This window comes from Carlito syrichta, unplaced genomic scaffold (assembly GCF_000164805.1).
Source record: "Carlito syrichta isolate Samal-C Ts95f unplaced genomic scaffold, Tarsius_syrichta-2.0.1 Scaffold314220, whole genome shotgun sequence".
Taxonomy (NCBI): Eukaryota; Metazoa; Chordata; class Mammalia; order Primates; family Tarsiidae; genus Carlito; species Carlito syrichta.
The window spans coordinates 314133-330891 of record NW_007258316.1 but is presented as its reverse complement, the minus strand read 5'-3'; the positions used below and the strand labels follow the sequence as shown (position 1 = coordinate 330891).

Below are 16759 nucleotides of genomic sequence, written 5' to 3'. Positions count from 1 at the left end.
TCAGCTGTCCTCCACCTGCATCCTAGGAGATGGTCTAGTGGTTATCCAGCAACTCCAGACTAGCCTGACCAAACCAGAGGACTGACCTGCTATCATTTCGTGGGCTGAACCACATCTTCTGAAATGAGGTCTAAACCCCTTCCAAATTTGTCCTTCCTTGAATACTCCCCCTCAACCCTGGGGTATGAATGGAAAGATAGAAAGTACCAACAAAGAAATAGAAGACATAAAGGATCAAATTTTCTAAATAAAATTGACAATAATTGAAATAAAATACCCACTGCCTAGACTCAGAAACATAATGGATGATGTGGGAAAGAGTTAGAAAACTTGAGGATAGATTATTGGATATCACCAATCTGAAAAAAAAAAAATGACTAATCTGAAAAAAAAGAAGAAAGGACTTATAAAAATGAACAGGGTCTCAAGAATTTATGGAACAATACTGAAAGGTCAAATATTTGTGTCAGAGTTCCAGAATGAGGGGAGAAAGAGTATAGTGTAGAAAAAAAAAAATATTTCAAGAAATGATAGAAAAATCTCCAAATGTGGCAAAAGATATAAACCGATTGATTAAAGAAATAATAATAAAAAAATTCCAAAGAGGATAAACCCAAAGACATCTATGCCCAGATATCATAATTAGCCTGAAAAAAACTAAAGACAAGAAAAATTGAAAGTAGCAAGAGAAAAATAATACACCTTCTAGGGTTGTATACAATTCATGCTTCTCCTAGATTTCTCCTCAGAAATTGTGGATGCCAGAAAAAGGTGGCACAACATTTTTTTTTTCGTGTTAGCAATTTTTAATGGAAGTTGTGTATAAGATTATGTTATTCTTGCATCTTCTCAATGGTTTTTACCTTGTATTTGCCGTTTTCCTTTCCTAGTTACTTGGTGAGCCTTGGTTTTCCGTTCAAGGATCTTTTTGTGGTCTTTGTCTAGTTTTAGCTTAGTGATAAACTATCTTGCTGGGGTGAATGCCCACATGGACAGTTTTCTGCTGCACCTGTTCAATGTAGATGACATACTTCTTCCTGTAAACCTGGACTACTTTGCCAACTTGCTGACCTTTATAGTGTCCTTGCACAACCTGAACTTTATCATCCTTTCAGGTGGGCCTGGATCGAACATTGTACTTCTGTCTTAGCTCTTTGGAGAGAGGGGAAGACATAATCTTCCTGTGAATGTGTGAGGGTGCATTGAAATGCCTTTTGTGGTTCTTGCTTTGGTCTGAAGTCACAAAGGGATTGAACTTCATTCTGGCCGCTACTGCTTTGCGATGGCTGCAAAAGGAGAAAAGCACAACATTTTTAAAATGTGAAAACTAAAAACAGTCACCTCAGAATTCTACATCCAGCAAAAATAATCCTTAAGAATGGAGGTGAGAAAAAGACATCCTCAGATGAAGGAAAACAGAATTAGTCAGCATATTTCCTCTAAAATAATTGTTTTGTTGTTGTTGTTGTTGTTGTTGTTGTTGGAGTCTCACTCTGTCACCCGGGCAGGAGTGCAGTGGCATGATCATGGCCACCGCAGCCTCAACCTGCTGGGCTCAGGTGATCCTTCTGCCTCAGCCTTCCAAGTAGCTGGAACTACAGGTGTGCGCCACCATGCCCAGTTAATTTTTCTTGATTTATTGTAGAGATGAGGGCTTGACAACTTTCCTAGACTAGTCCTTTTTTTTTTGAGTTGGGGTTGCACTCTGTCACCCAGGCTGGAGTGCAGTGGCATGCTCCCAACCACTGCAGCCTTGACCTGCTGGACTCCTGTGATCCTTCTGCCTCAACCTTCCAAGAAGCCAGAATTACAGGCGCGTGCTACCATGCCCAGCTAATTTTTTTGATTTATTACAGAGATGAGGTCTCAGCAAGTTGCCCGGGTGGGTCTCGAACCCGCAGGCTCAGGCAATCCACTTGCCTTGGCCTCCTAAAGTGCTGGAATTACAGGCTGAGCCACCGAGCCCAGCCTCCAGGCTGGTCTTGAACCCCTGGGCTCAGGCAGTCCTTTTGCCTCTACTTCTCAAAGTGTTGGGATTATAGGTGTGAGCCACCGTGCCTGGCCTAAACTAATTGCTAGAGAACATTTTCAGATGGAAGGGACATGGTAACAGAGGGGAACCTGAATAGTAGGAAGGAAGAAAGAGCAACAGAGACAGTAAATATCAAGGTAAATATAGTGGGTTAATTTTCTTCTCATGAGTTATTTAACATAAGTTTGATTATTGAAAGCCAAACATATAATATTGGTTGATATAATACATAAGATAACTACAACATAAGGGCAGGAGCATGGGGGACTTATATAGTGGTAAGCTTTCTACATATCTTTTGAAGTGGTAAAATGTTGTTTCTTTTTTTTTTTTTTTTTGAGTTGAAGTCTCACTCTGTCGCCCAGACTGGAGGGCAGTGGCACACTCCCGGCCACCGCAGCCTTGACCTGCCGGGCTCCGGCACCGGTGATCCTTCTGCCTCAGCTTTCCAAGTAGCTGGAACTACAGGCACGTGTTACCACACCCGGCTAATTTTTTGATTTATTGTAGAGATGAGGTCTTGCCAAGTTGCCCAGGCGGGTCTCGAACCCGCAGGCTCAGGCAATCCACTCACCTTGGCCTCCCAAAGCGCGAGATTACAGGCTGAGCCACTGAGCCCGGCCAAATATTGTTTCTAAGTAAACTATGAAGACATAAGTATGTATCTTGTAATTTCTTTCTTTCTTTTTTTTTTTTTTTGGAGTCAGAGTCTCACTCTATCACTTACGCTGGAGTGCAGTGGTACGCTCATGGCCACCGTAGCCTGAACCTTCTGGGCTCAGGTGATCCTCCCACCTCAACCCTTCAAATAGCTGGAACCACAGGGATGTGCCACCATGCCTGGCTGACTTGATTTATTGTAGAGATGAGGTCTTGCCATGTTGCTCAGGCTGGTCTCGAACCCCTGAGCTCAGGCAATCCTCTCACCTCTGCCTTCCAAAGTTTTGGGATTACAGGCGTGGGCCATCATGTCCAGCTGTATTTTATAATTTCTAAGGCAACCATAAAAAAGGAAAAACTACACAAAGAGACGGTAAAATATGTAATAGAGAAAATAAAATGAAATGCTAAAAATGTTGAGATAAAAAAATTAAGAAAGCAAAAAAGAGGAAAACAAAAAATGGCTCAAATGGAAAACAAATAATAAAATAGCAGACCTAGCCGGGCTCGGTGGCTCAGCCTGTAATCCCACGCCTTTGGGAGGCTGAGGTGAGTGGATTGCCTGAGCCTGTGGGTTTGAGACCCGCCTGGGCAGTGAAACCTCATCTCTACAATAAATTAAAAAATCAGCTGGGCGTGGTAGCACGTGACTGTAATTCCAGCTACTTGGAAGGCTGAGGTGGAAGGATTGCCGGAGCCCAGCAGGTCGAGGCTGTGGTGACCGGGAGCGACCACTGCACTCCAGTCTGGGCAACAGAGTGAGACTCCAACTCAAAAAAAAAAAAAAAAAAAGCAGACCTATATCCAAAGATATCAGTAATTATATTAAATATAAATGGCCTAAACATACCAGTTAAAAGATGGAGATTGTCAGAATCAGTTAAATAAATGATCTGGCAATATTCTGTCTGTAAAATCTCACATCAAATAAGCATATATTTAGGTTAAACATAAAATGATGAAATCAAAGTGGAAAGACAACTCACAAAATGGAAGAAAATTTTTGAAAATCATGTTTCTGGTAAGGAACCTGTGTCCAGAACATGTAAAGTACTATTACAACTCAGCAATAGATAAAAAGACCAATTAGCCCAATTAAAGATGGCTAAAGGATTTTAATCCATATTTCTCCAAAGAAGGTAAACAAATGTCCAATAAGCATGTGAAAGGATGCACAATATCATTAGCCATCAGGAACATGCAAATAGAAACAATGAGATATGACTTCACACCCACTAGAAAGCTCTTAAGTAAAAAGACAGATAATAACAAGTGTTGACAAGGATGTGGAGAAACAGGAAACATCATACACTGCTGGTGGGAACATACAATGATGCAACTGCTTTTGAAAGCAGTCTGGCAGTTTCTGAAAAATATAAACCAGTGATTTGTGTTTACCCAAGAGAATTGAAAACAAATGTCTATGCAAAAACTGATGTGCTATTTGCAACTTTGTCAAAAATCTCCTTTAGGTAAAAAAGTTTTAAGGGGGGAAAGAAACAATCCCAGGTATCAGAAATTAAAGAAAGAAAGGGAATAAATTGGTCAACATTGTTAACTTTTTTTTTTAAGTTAAGGTCTCACTCTGTCACCCAGGCTGGAGTGCAGTGGCATGCTCACAGCTCACTGCAGCCTCAACCTGCTGGGCCTAGGCAATCCTCCTGCCTCAGCCTCCCAAATAGCTAGGACTACAGATGCATTCCACCAAACCCAGCTAGTTTTTGGATTTTTTTGTCTAGACGAGGTTTTGCTATGTTGCCTAGGCTTGTCTCATACTCCTGGGATCAAGCAATCCATCTGCCTTGGTATCCAAAGTGTTGTGATTAAAGGCTTGAGCCACTGCATCTGGCCTAAAAATACACTTTTATATCCTGATAATAGTTTTTTAGCTTTTATTTTCCAGTAAGCAAATAATCACTTAAACAGCAAACATAGAGTGAGAAAATAAAAAGAAGAGAGAAAGCTCAGTTAGTGACTTGAGAGTAGAGAAATATGAATGCCAAATATTTTATTTACTCACTCATTTACTCACTCATGCAGTGACAAATATTTATGAAGGGCTTACTCTGTCCCAGGTACTATAGTAGGTGCTGGTGGGTATACATAACATTTTTCTGGGCTCCCATATTTCACTTGCAGAAATGGAGTAGAGGCCGGGCTTGGTGGCTCAGCCTGTAATCCCAGCACTTTGGGAGGCCGAGGTGAGTGGATTGCCTGAGGCCACGGGTTCAAGATCTGCCCAGGCAACTTGGTGAGACCTCATCTCTACAATAAATCAAAAATTAACCAGGCCTGGCAGCTCGCACCTGTAGTTCCGGCTACTTGGAAGGCTGAGGTGGAAGGATCACCAGAGCCCAGCAGGTCGAGGCTGTGGTGGCCGGGAGCGCCCCTGCACTTCAGTCTGGGCGGCAGAGTAAGACTCCAACTCAAAAAAAAGAAAAGAAAAAAGAAATGGAGTTAGACTAAATCATCTCTGAAGTCCCACTAAGATGTGATGGCCAAGGTGTCCCTGAGTCTGACTTCCCTTGCACTTGGAAAATGAAGTAAATGGATCAGTAGTCTGTGAGGGTTCATGCTACAGGGAAACCTCAGAGCACATGTCTCCAGGCTGCATGGTCAGCTCAGTGCCATGTTTGGTTTTGTTACTTGATGGTGGCTGAATCTTGAACTGTGATTTACTTACACAGAGTGCTGTTACACCTTACGAACATTAGCAAACTGCCATTCTGGAAATAAAAAGGCATATTCTCATTCCTTACACCAGGTGATTGATTCATATTTCATTTTAAAGTTCATGTTAAAACTATTTTGTGCCGGGTGCAGTGGTTCACGCCTGTAATTCCAGCAATTTGGGAAGCAGAGGCGAGAGGATTGCCTAAGTCCACGGGTTCAAGACCAGCCTGGTCAATATGGCAAGACCTTGTCTCTACAATAAATAAATTAAAAATATTAGCCAGGTGTGGTGGCGCACGCCTGTTGTTCCAGTTACTTGGAAGACTGAGGTGGATCGCCTAAGCCCAGCAGGTTGAGGCTGCAGTGACCGTGAATGTGCCACTGTACTCCAGCTGGGGTGACGGAGTAAGACTCCAACTCAAAACAAAACAAAAACTATTTTTTTGTTAAGAGTATGAAGCTGATGTATATGTATTTTTTTTTAAATAGGTACTTTCATGCTCCCAAAATGGGACACAAAGTGGTGGTGTTTGACATTTCTGTCGTCAGAGCCTTGTGGGAAACACGTGTCAAGAAGCACAAAGCTCGGCAGAAGAAGGAGGCAGAAAGACTGGAGAAGAGTGCACTGGAAAGGTACGTGTTTTCTGTACCTGATTTTGTAGCTTGTTTAGTAAGTAAATAGGGATTCAGGCAGCCAGTGGTTGTGTTGTAGAGGAGGATGCTTTCCTTAGGGATGTCTCACAGTCAGTTGACGCTTCAGAGCCTAACACCTTTGCCCAATACAAATGCTCGAGTCCTATGACAGCATCACCCATAGTTATAAGGACCTCCCTGCAATCCAGGCACCATGCTAGGCACGGGGAAGACAGAGATGATATGATACATTTCTCTACGGTAAATGCTGTAGCAGGCTGCTTAGGGTGCTATACCCATATAAGCCAGCCAGTGGCTTTCTGGGACAGCACAGGGCGGCTGTCTTGCACTTCAGCCCACCCCATTGAGCTGAATTCTAGACAAGATTTATCATGTTGGTGTTGTTTTCACTTGGATTAAAATGATGTAACTTGATTGTCATGATAAACTCATGAAATATGAGAAAAAGAGAGTCATGTATATGAAAACCAAGTTGAGTGCTTGGATAAAGTACATTACATTTTATTTTATTTTTTTGAGTCCGAGTGTCACTCTGTCACCCAGAGTGTAATGCAGTGGCATGTTCCCAGCCACTGCAGCCTCCACTTGCTGGGCTCAGGCGATCCTTCCGCCTCAGCCTTCAAAGTAGCTGGAACCACAGACGCACACCAACATGCCCAGCTAATTTTTTGATTTGTTGTAGAGCTGAGGTCTCGCCAAGTTGCCCAGGCTGGTCTTGGACCCCTGGGATCAGGTAATCCTCTCGCCTCCACCTCCCAAAGTGCTAGGATTGCTGGCGTGAGCTACCGTGCCCGACCTAATGTGTTACATTTTTGACAAACATGAACCACACAATTGGCTTAGCACCATAAGTAGTACAAGCTAGAAAGGTTGCAGGTGCCTTTGCATATGTCTGTAATTTTTTCTTTTTTTTGAGTTGGAGTCTCACTCTGTCACCCAGACTGGAGTGCAGTGGCTGCTTCTGGCCACCGCAGCCTCGACCTGCTGGGCTCCAGTGATCCTTCTGCCTCAGCCTTCCAAGTAGCCGGAATTACAGGCATGTGCTACCACACCAGGCTGATTTTTTTTTATTTATTGTAGAGATGAGGTCTCACTGCCCAGGCGGGTCTCGAACCCGCGGGCTCAGGCAATCCACTCACCTCAGTCTCCCAAAGGCGCGGGATTACAGGCTGAGCCACTGAGCCTGGCATGTCTGTAATTTTTACTCCATGTGAAGAAACCTGAACTGGAACTCTCGGGTGATGCATTATGAATGTCATTTTTAAGAAAAAAAGGCATAATGGGTTTCTGATTGGCAGGCCCATTGTCAAAGGAAGCCCCCAACCCTACAGCAATGGTGGTATGTTTGTATGTTTTTTTTGTTGTTGTTGCTGTTTTTGAGTTGGAGTCTCACTCTGTCTCCCAGGCTGGAGTGTAGTGGCGTGCTCACCGCCACTCCAGCGTTGACCCTCTGAGCTCAGGCAATCCTTCTGCCTCAGCCTTCCAAGTAGCTGGAAATACAGGCTTGTGCTACCACACCCAGCTAATTTTTTGGTTTATTGTAGAGATAAGGTCTCAACAAGTTGCCCAGGCTGGTCTTGAACCCATAGGCTCAGGCAATCCTCTTACCTCCGCCTCCCAAATTGCTGAGATTACAGGTTTGAGCCATGGTGCCCAGTCATTTGTACGTTAAAAATATGTGTACTAGCTGGGTACAGTGGCTCAGCCTGTGATCCCAGCACTTTAGGAGGCTGAGGCTAGAGAATTGCCTGAGCCTGGGGGTTCAAGACTAGCCTGGGCAACTTGGTGAGACCTCGTGTCTAAAATAAATCACAAAAACTAGCCAGGCATGGTAGCGTGCGCCTATAGTTCCAGCTACTTGGAAGGCTGAGGCGAAAGGATCACCCAGTAGGTCGAGACTGTGGTGGCCAGGCGTGTGCCATCGTACTTCAGAATGAGCGACAGAATGAGACTCCAACTAAAAAAAAAATTAAAAAATTAAAAAAAAGAAATTTATTAAAAAAAATGTGTAACTTGTGAATGTGTCCATAATCTTGGTTCTCCCACTTTCATGAGCTTTTTGGATTGAATGAATACCTAGTCTGATCATGCATGATAATTAAGCTGCGACTGTAACCTGTACTATAACCACATCACAGTGGATCCGAGTGGTTACTACCCTCCAGAATTTGCAGATGAGCAAGGTGGAACCGAAGTATGTTGCCCGGATTCACACAGCTGGTAAGTGGAGGACCTGGCCATGCCCTTTCCTCTACATAATGCTGTAATCACAGGTAGTTTGAACATCCCTTCATTGCCACGAATCTGAATTTATTCAGAATGATGTGAATCTTGTTTAAGAATTGAACCCCTCAGCCATTGCCTTACTAGAATCTGGTGTGGCCTTGTGCTCTTTGAGCCATGGCTGTTGCCCTGTTTCCTGGCTTTGGCCCCCTTCCCTGCCTTGGGGAGGTGAATTTCCTCTTTCTTTCTCTCCCTTGCTCTAATTTACGTTTAAAATAAACTATATTTTCTAATCCAAAAAAAAAAGAATTGAATCCCTCATCTGGATGACCCCTGTGGTAGTGGGCTTGAGAGACTTTAACTTGCGAGTATCACACAAGGTCCCCAGGCCCTATGAGCCTGAAGTGGCTCTCAGTGACTCTCAGCCCTGTTTCATCCTTACTTCTAGCATCTGGGGTTATTCTAGAGTAGAACAAGCTTGCTGCATGGAGACCCAAGTCCTGGGGAGAGGAGCTTAGGGAAGTGTCTGTAGCTGATGTGACCTCCTGAGGTTTTTGGAATGGGAGCCATCAGCAAGACCCAAGGTCTGCAGACTGTGTTCTCTAACCTGCTTTGGAGTGGGGCCTGCCCCTTCAGCTCTGTCTTTTCATTGTGTGTTAAACAGTTTCACACATCTCATATACACAGGACTGGCCTTGAATTAGGCTCATTGTCACTGGGCTTGTGCTGTGTCTCATCTTAATCTAAGATGAAAACTTACTGGGGATTTGTTTAGGCCTTTTCAGCTCAAGATACGTAAAACAGATGGCTGGGCAGACAAGGAGGAATGTGGGGCGGGGCTGGGGAGGAATTCGATGTTTATTTTTTTATTTTTTATTTTTCTTTTTGAGTTGGAGTCTCACTCTGTCACCCAGGCTGGAGTGCAGTGACATGTTCACAGCTACCCCAGTGTCAACCTGCTGGGCTCAGGCGATCCTTCTGCCTCAACCTTCCAAGTAGCCAGAACCACAGGCATGTGCTAGCATGCCCAGCTAATTCTTTGATATATTGTAGAGATGAGGTCTCACCAAGTTGACCAAGACTGGTCTGGAACCCCTGGGCTCAAGCAATCCTCTCACTTTGGCCTCCCAAAGTGCTGGAATTACAGGCTTGAGCCTCCACATCCAGCTGGAATTAGATGTTTAAGAAAGTAACTTAGTTTCTGAGGACTTTCAAAAATAGGATAGTACATTTTGCCTTCTTCACAGGTGTTTTTGAGGTAGCATAATATGATTCATACTATGATCATTGGTACTATATGTAGGTTAAGTTTTAATTTCGCAGCATGTTTCCTGTGAAGCAATTAATATATTGAAAAATGAGCCTTAGCCCAGGGGGGTTCGAGACTATGCTGTGCAACTTGGCAAGACCTTGTATCTACAATAAATAAAAAAAAATTAACCAGGCATGGTGGTGTGTGACTGTAGTTCCAGCTACTTGGAATGCTGAGGTGAAAGGATCACCTGAGCCTAGCAGGTCTAGTCTGCAGTGGCCATGAGCGTGCCATTGCATTCTAGCCTAGGCAACAGAGTGAGACTCTGACTTAAAAAAAAAAAGGAAAAAGGGAGAAAGAAAAATTAAAAAGGATGCATGTCTGATTATAAAAGGCATTATCTGGCTAGTTTAAATTTTCTAAAACATGTAAAACCCTTCAGCTTGTTCTGTTACCTTTATGATATTTCTTCCTGTAGTACTGTATTTGTACCAGGAAGCATATGCCAATACTCAAAACTTATATGTAGAGATACAATATAGACTGTTACTCTACTTGAATGAAACTTGATCATTTCAAGGGAGAAATAGACGAGCTATTGTTAGGCTCTAAGTGAAGAATTTCTTATCCAATGAGGCTATTTGCCATCTGGGCTGGGGTTGTAGGTTCATTTCTTAGGGAAAATGTATTTTATTTGCAGATTTATTGACATAATTAGATTTCTAACAACATTGTTTTGTGTGTTTATCTCGTATTTGACATTCTACTATAATTGATTCAAGGGGAAGATTTCATATTCAATTATATGGGTGATAAAGTATGAAAGCAATGACAGTTTATCTAACTACTCTCAATGAAGATAATGGGATTTTAAAAAATAGTTTATATCTCATACCGACTTTCCTATCATTGGGTATTTGTTGGGTCAGACCCGATGCGGTTGGGAGATCTGGTGCTGCATGACAGATGCGAAGAATTGCACTGAAATTCGATTGGAAAAAATAGTTTATTTAGAAGGTAAATTAGAGAGGAAGAGAGGGAGAGAGGAGATTCACTTCCCCAAGGTAGGGGAGGAGGCCAAAGCTAATAAACATGGTGGTCATAGCTAAAAGAGCCACATGGACACACCAGAGTTTAACAAAGCAGTGGTGACTGCTGTTTGAAGTCGAATGCCTTTTAAACTTTCCCTTTGATGGGGGCAGGTCATTAAGGAGATTGGGTGGTGGTCTGTTCCATGTCATCGTGAAGGGGACAGGTAAGTACAGATACTGATGGCAGGCAGATGGGTGGGTCAGTCACATGGCAGTTGCCATGTTGATGGGGTCTGTGTCATGAAGGTCATGATGGGCTGTTTAGGTTAACTTTACAAAACAAGCAGGGAAGGGGGTTATAAGACAATTATCAATAGCTACCTCCGAGAAACCTCTGTCCTTGGCTAGTGATTAGAGGGTAAATTAAAGTGAACTGCTAGAAAAACATGACAAAGCTAAGCAATGTTAAAATGGCTGCTCCTTGGGTATATTGATTCTATTTTATGTCCTTTCAATATTTAGGGAAGAAATAGAAAGTAGATTTGGAGCCGGGCTCGGTGGCTCAGCCTGTAATCCCACAGTTTGGGAGGCTGAAGTGAGTGGATTGCCTGATCCTGTGAGTTCGAGACCCACCTGGGCAACTTGGTGAGACCTCATCTCTACAATAAAATAAAAAAATTAGCCGGGCGCGGTAGCGTGTGCCTGTAGTTCCATCTATTTGGAAGGCTGAGGCAGAAGGATCACCGGAGCCCAGCAGGTAGAGGCTGCAGTGGCTTGTAGTGGCCACTGCACTCCAGTCTGGGTGACAGAGTGAGACTCCAACTCAAAAAAAAAAAAAAGAAAATAGATTTGGTATATAATAGTAATAATTATTATTTTTTGAGTAGGGATCTCACTCTGTTGCTCCAGTTGGAGTGCAGTGACCTGATCACTATGATCATGACTCACAGCAACTTTGACCTCCTGGGTTCAGGTGATCAGCATCCTGAGTATCTGGGACTACAGGTGCATGTCACCACACCTGGCTAATTTTTTTTTTTTTTTTTTTTTAAAGAGTTGAGGCTTCACTATGTTGCCCAGGCTGGCCTTGAACTTCTGGGTGAAAGCAATATGTCCACCTCAGCCTCCCAAAGTGCTGGGAGTACAGGTGTGAGCCACTTTGCCTGACTTGGTATGAGGAGAGACCTAACAAAAACTGGAATTATCTTTGGGGGGCGGGCTTTTTTTGTACAAGCTTTCCCACTAGGTAAGTGTTCTAGGAACCCATCTGCAGTGTACAGGCTAGCGTTGTTGTGGGAGGCTGCATTCAGCTTGAATGAATTTTTTTTGAGATTCAACATGTTTGCCCATTTCATGATGGGCGATTTACGAGCACACCTGCCCACACCACGCTGAATGTTCAGCAGATTTTGACCCGAAACAGCATGAACCCCATGTCCCACCCTCCCTATTCACTCGATCTCACTCCAAGTGACTTTTTTTGTTGTTGTTTCCCTGGATGAAAAAAGTCCTCAAAGGGAAATGTTTTGCCGATATGGAAGAGGTAAAACAAAAAACAGCAGAAGTACTAAAAGGCACCAAAATTGACAAGTCCAAAAACTGTTTTGAGCAGTGGAAAAAGCATCTCAATAGGTATATTTTCAAACGGAGAGTACTTAGAAGTTGACTAAAGTTTAAACATGTAAGAATAAATACACGATTTGTTATAAATAAATTCCAGGTTTTGGGGGGTTCCCTTCATATTATAGTTTTTTTTAATAAGGTATGTCTAAGTTCCTTTTTTCTCCATTTTATATTGGCTGTACCAAGATATGTGAAGTACTTATATCAATTTGTAATTTGTGATATAGTAAGGATATATTATAAAGGGCTTAACTGGTATCATTTCATTACATTACTTGATCTATCTTCAGGTTCAGTCTAACAAATGAGGAAATAAGAGTTAGAGGCATTAATCTGAAAAGCATTCAGTGAATAAAAGAACAATCAAGGTAATGATCATAGTCATCACCTTAAAGGCTTCCGCCTCCCTCTTTGTAATCCTTTTCTCTTGTTTCCCAACCCCATCCCATCTCTACTTTCTGTCATAAATTAGAGTTTCATATAAATGGCACCATAGGGTATGTATTCTTCTTTATCTGCACTCTTTCATGTTGAGATTCATTTATGTTGTAACACATACCCATGGTTAATTTATTTTTATTGCTAAGTAGTATTCCATCGTATGGATAAACTATATCTTACTCATCCATTCATCTGTGAGTGTACACTTGGGTTTGTCCAGTTTGGGGCTATAAAGCTGATATGAACTTATATGCAAATCACAAATCTTTGTATGGACGTGAGCTTTTTTTCTCTTGTATAAATACTTAAGAGTGGAATGTCTGGATCATGTGGTAACACAATATCTTTATTTTATTTTTTTTATTTTTTGAGTTGGAGTCTCACTCTGTCGCCCAGACTGGAGTGCAGTGGCCGCTCCTGGCCACCGCAGCCTCGACCTGTTGGGCTCCGGCGATCCTTCCGCCTCAGCCTTCCAAGTAACTGGAACTACAGGCGCGTGCTAACACGCCCGGCTAATTTTTGATTTATTCTAGAGATGAGGTCTCGCCAAGTTGCCCGGGCGGGTCTGGAACCCATGGGCTCAGGCAATCCACTCACCTCAGCCTCCCCAAGCGAGGGATTACAGGCTGAGCCACTGAGCCCAGCTGCAATATCTTTATTAAAGCCATTGAAACTCAGAGATTGGTGACAGGGGTGGTCCAGCTGTGTCCAAACCACCCCTCTCGTGGCCACCCCTTCCCTCCACATGCAGCCCACCTAAGGAATGAGTCTGTGCCTTCACCTCAACTACTAACATTTAACCACCGACTAGCCCTGCTGCTAAACTTTTGTAACACTCCCAGCTTTTGATTGGATGAAAGACTCAGCCTAGAAAGCATTTATTAGAATGTTTACATACATGCAATTTCCTTTCAAAGACTTGTCCTGGCTCTGAATCAGGAATCTCTTCAGGGGTTGTTGGTTCTGTGCGTTCACCATGCTTTCTGGGAAACTTTGCTCCCCTAGTTTCCCTTGGTGCTCTGGCCTTTCTGGTGCTTGCCCATCACATTTAGTCAGGAACAGGACATTGTGATCATGTGAGGCAAAAAACATGCTGAGTAACCAGCATTTGTGATTAGAACGGGTGAAACCAAAACCAGAAGGATTGAAAGCAAATAGAGCTACGCCAATTAAAGGTGGACACAGCTCTCTGAGCACTGAAGATCCCGATATCAGAAGGGATGAGGGGAGAGAGGCCAGATTGTCTCCCCACACCTTCCAGTGCCCCTGCTGACCTGCTCCCAATGTGTGTTAAAGGATGATTTTTTTTTTTTTTTGAGTTGGTCTCACTCTGTCGCCCAGACTGGAGTGCAGTGGCCGCTCCTGGCCACCGCAGCCTCCACCTGCTGGGCTCCGGCGATCCTTCCGCCTCAGCCTTCCAAGTAGCTGGAACTACAGGTGCGCACTACCACGCCCGGCTAATTTTTTGATTTATTGTAGAGATGAGGTCTCGTCTCGCCTGCCCAGGAGGGTCTCGAACTCGCGGGCTCAGGCAATTTACTCACCTCAGCCTCCCAAAGGCGGGCATTACAGGCTGAGCCACCGAGCCCGGCTAAGGATGATTTTTAAAAAAGGTAAAGTCTTGACTCTATAGCAGATGTAAAGGGAATGTGTGTTAAATAATTTATTTTTCTCATTACTTACAAGAAGGAAACTAAGATGTTCCAGTCAGTTCAAAGGGGAATCCAAAGGTCAGACCTTGAGAGGTCAGGAATTTGAAAATGAAGCAAATTGGCTTTTTTGGAGGGAGGAGAAGGTTGTTTCTCCACTGGACAGGGTTTATTTGTGTGTCTACAGAGAAGAATCGTTTGTACTGCTGTCAGTTGTCTACAAGTTAACTTGAATCTTCATAGAGTGATAAATGGCTTAGTCAAAGACAAAGGTGTTTGCTCTTATAGGATTAGATAATCCTTTAGAGGCTCCAGGAAAAGGATATCCAGCAGTTTGCTGTACTTCATTCAGAGTCTTAAAGTTGACAGTGCCTGGTGGTCTAGACCAGGATTTCCCATGCCAGTGAAAGGATAAAATGCCCAAATGGAATAATGTAATGAAATAATCTTAGCTAAAGTGCAACCATCTTGATGCTGCCTGGTTCTGTCATGTTTTCTTAGCAAATTACCTAGCTTGCCCTCTAATCATTAGCCAAGGACAAAACCAGTTTCTTAGAGGTAGCTATTAATAATTGTCTTACAACTCCCCCAAGCCTGCTTTGTGCTGTTTACTTTTCTACTCCAAGTTTGTCTTTTAGCCATAAAGAACCAGGATGACCAAATCTATTGCAAGCAGCTCTTCCTGACTTATGTGACACAGACCCCATCACCATGGCAACAGTCATGTGTCTAACTCACCCATCTGCCTGCCTCCAACACCTGACATCACTACCTGTACTCGCCTGCCCCTTTGTGGTGACATAAAACAGATCACCACCCAATCACCTCAATGACCTACCCCCACTCCAAAGGAAAGGTTTAAAAAGCATTCAAGGCTGGGCGCGGTGGCTTAGCCTGTGATCCCAGCACTTTGGGAGACCAAGACGAGAGAGGACTGCCTTAACCCTGGGGTTTCAAGACCAGCGTGGGCAACTTGGTGAGACCTCATCTCTACAATAAATCACAAAAATTAGCCGGGCATGGTGGCGTGTGCCTGTTGTTCCAGCTACTTGGAAGACTGAGGTGGAAGTATCGCCTGAGCCTAGCAGGTCGAGGCTGCAGTGGCCACTGCACTCCAGCCTGGGCGTCAGAGTGAGACTCCAACTCAGAAAAAAAAAAAACACTATTCAACTTCAAACAGCCAGCGACATTGCTTTTGTTAAGCCCTGGCCCGGCCAGGTCATGTTTCCCTAAAGTTCGGCCCCCTTCCCTACCTTGGGGAGGTGAATCTTTTTTCTCTCTCTAATCTACTTTCTAAATAAACTGTATCCTTTAGTCTAATTTCTGTGCAATTCTTTGCATCTTACCTGTGGCACTGGCTCAGCACACCAGTCCACTGACTTAACAATCCTCCCAGACCTAACATTTTTGGAGACCCAACACCCAGCCCTCAAAAACTTCTTGTCCCAACTGCAGATTCCTCCTAGCCACGCCTCTGGCAGGCTTGCCTGAGACTCCACAGTACCATCCTATAGCCTGACTGTGACTGGTCCATGCTTCCTTCAGGTGACAGCTGAGAGTTTCCATGGTAGGATTGGCCCTTGACCACAAGGTTTATTTCACACTTACTTAGTTACCATTTGTACTGCCTTGGGCCATGTAGAGGCCAGGTCTGCATCTGCAGCCTGTTTCTAAAATAGCCCACTATTGGGGCAAGAGAGGGCCAGTTAGAAGTCCAAACTTCACTTGCTTGCAGCCTACTTATGTTGCAGACACTCATTTGTACACCAAAATTCTAAAATAATTTTTTAAAAATTGCCCTCAGAAGCTCTGAATCTTGACTGCTCCCTAGGTCCCAGATGGGCTGAGTAGGGTCTGTAATGAATGCCTTCTGGAATGTGCAATGTATCTAAATCCTTATTAAAGTGGGCTACCTTATTTTGAGGCAGAAAACATCTGTGTTTGATGGCTTTGTAGGAAAGCCACAAAGCATCTTGTTTTTGCAACACGTAGACTTAGTTAAAGGCCTTAAACAGAAAATGAATCCCTAAATGGAAAAAGGCCCACTAAGGGCAAAACACCATTCTAACCGTTGTGTGCGCACTTGAAGGGCAGCCAGACGTGCCCAGCGTCATTGGAGCTTAGGATCAAGCCAGGCGGATCAACTGCAAATGTGGAAAGCTATAAAATGACAGGTCAGAAATTAGCCACAAGTGGGTGCTCAGGGTTGGTGGGGAGGTGAGTCCTGAGCCAGCCCCAGTGCCTGATTGGGCCCAGGTCCATCTACAGGAGTGAAATTTCCCCAGTAGCTGCTGGATGACATCCTAAAGTCAGGTGTTTTACAAACTGGGACTTTTTTATCTTTCCATTTCAAAGGCCTTGAAAGAGCAGGGCAAATTCCTGTTGCCCTGCACTTTAAAATTTTTATTTTATTTTATTATTTTTTTTTTGAGTTGGAGTCTCACTCTGTCGCCCAGACTGGAGTACAGTGGCCACTCCCGGCCACCGCAGCCTCGACCTGCTGGGCTCCAGCGATCCTTCC

General features: G+C 43.7%; 1 protein-coding gene and 1 pseudogene across 1 annotated transcript in view; one reads left to right on the top strand and one right to left on the bottom strand.

Moving 5' to 3' along the window:
* Nucleotides 1–833: 833 nt before the first annotated feature.
* On the bottom strand, nt 834–1261 carry LOC110596795 (annotated as a pseudogene).
* Nucleotides 1262–5858: 4597 nt separating this feature from the next.
* LRRC2 (leucine rich repeat containing 2) overlaps nt 5859–16759 on the top strand; it is a 40706-nt gene continuing 29805 nt past the window's right edge. The window contains exon 1 of the mRNA XM_008071223.1: nt 5859–5998. Coding sequence (XP_008069414.1) covers nt 5874–5998 — 125 coding nt within the window. The 5' untranslated portion in view covers nt 5859–5873. The remainder of the gene's footprint in view (nt 5999–16759) is intronic.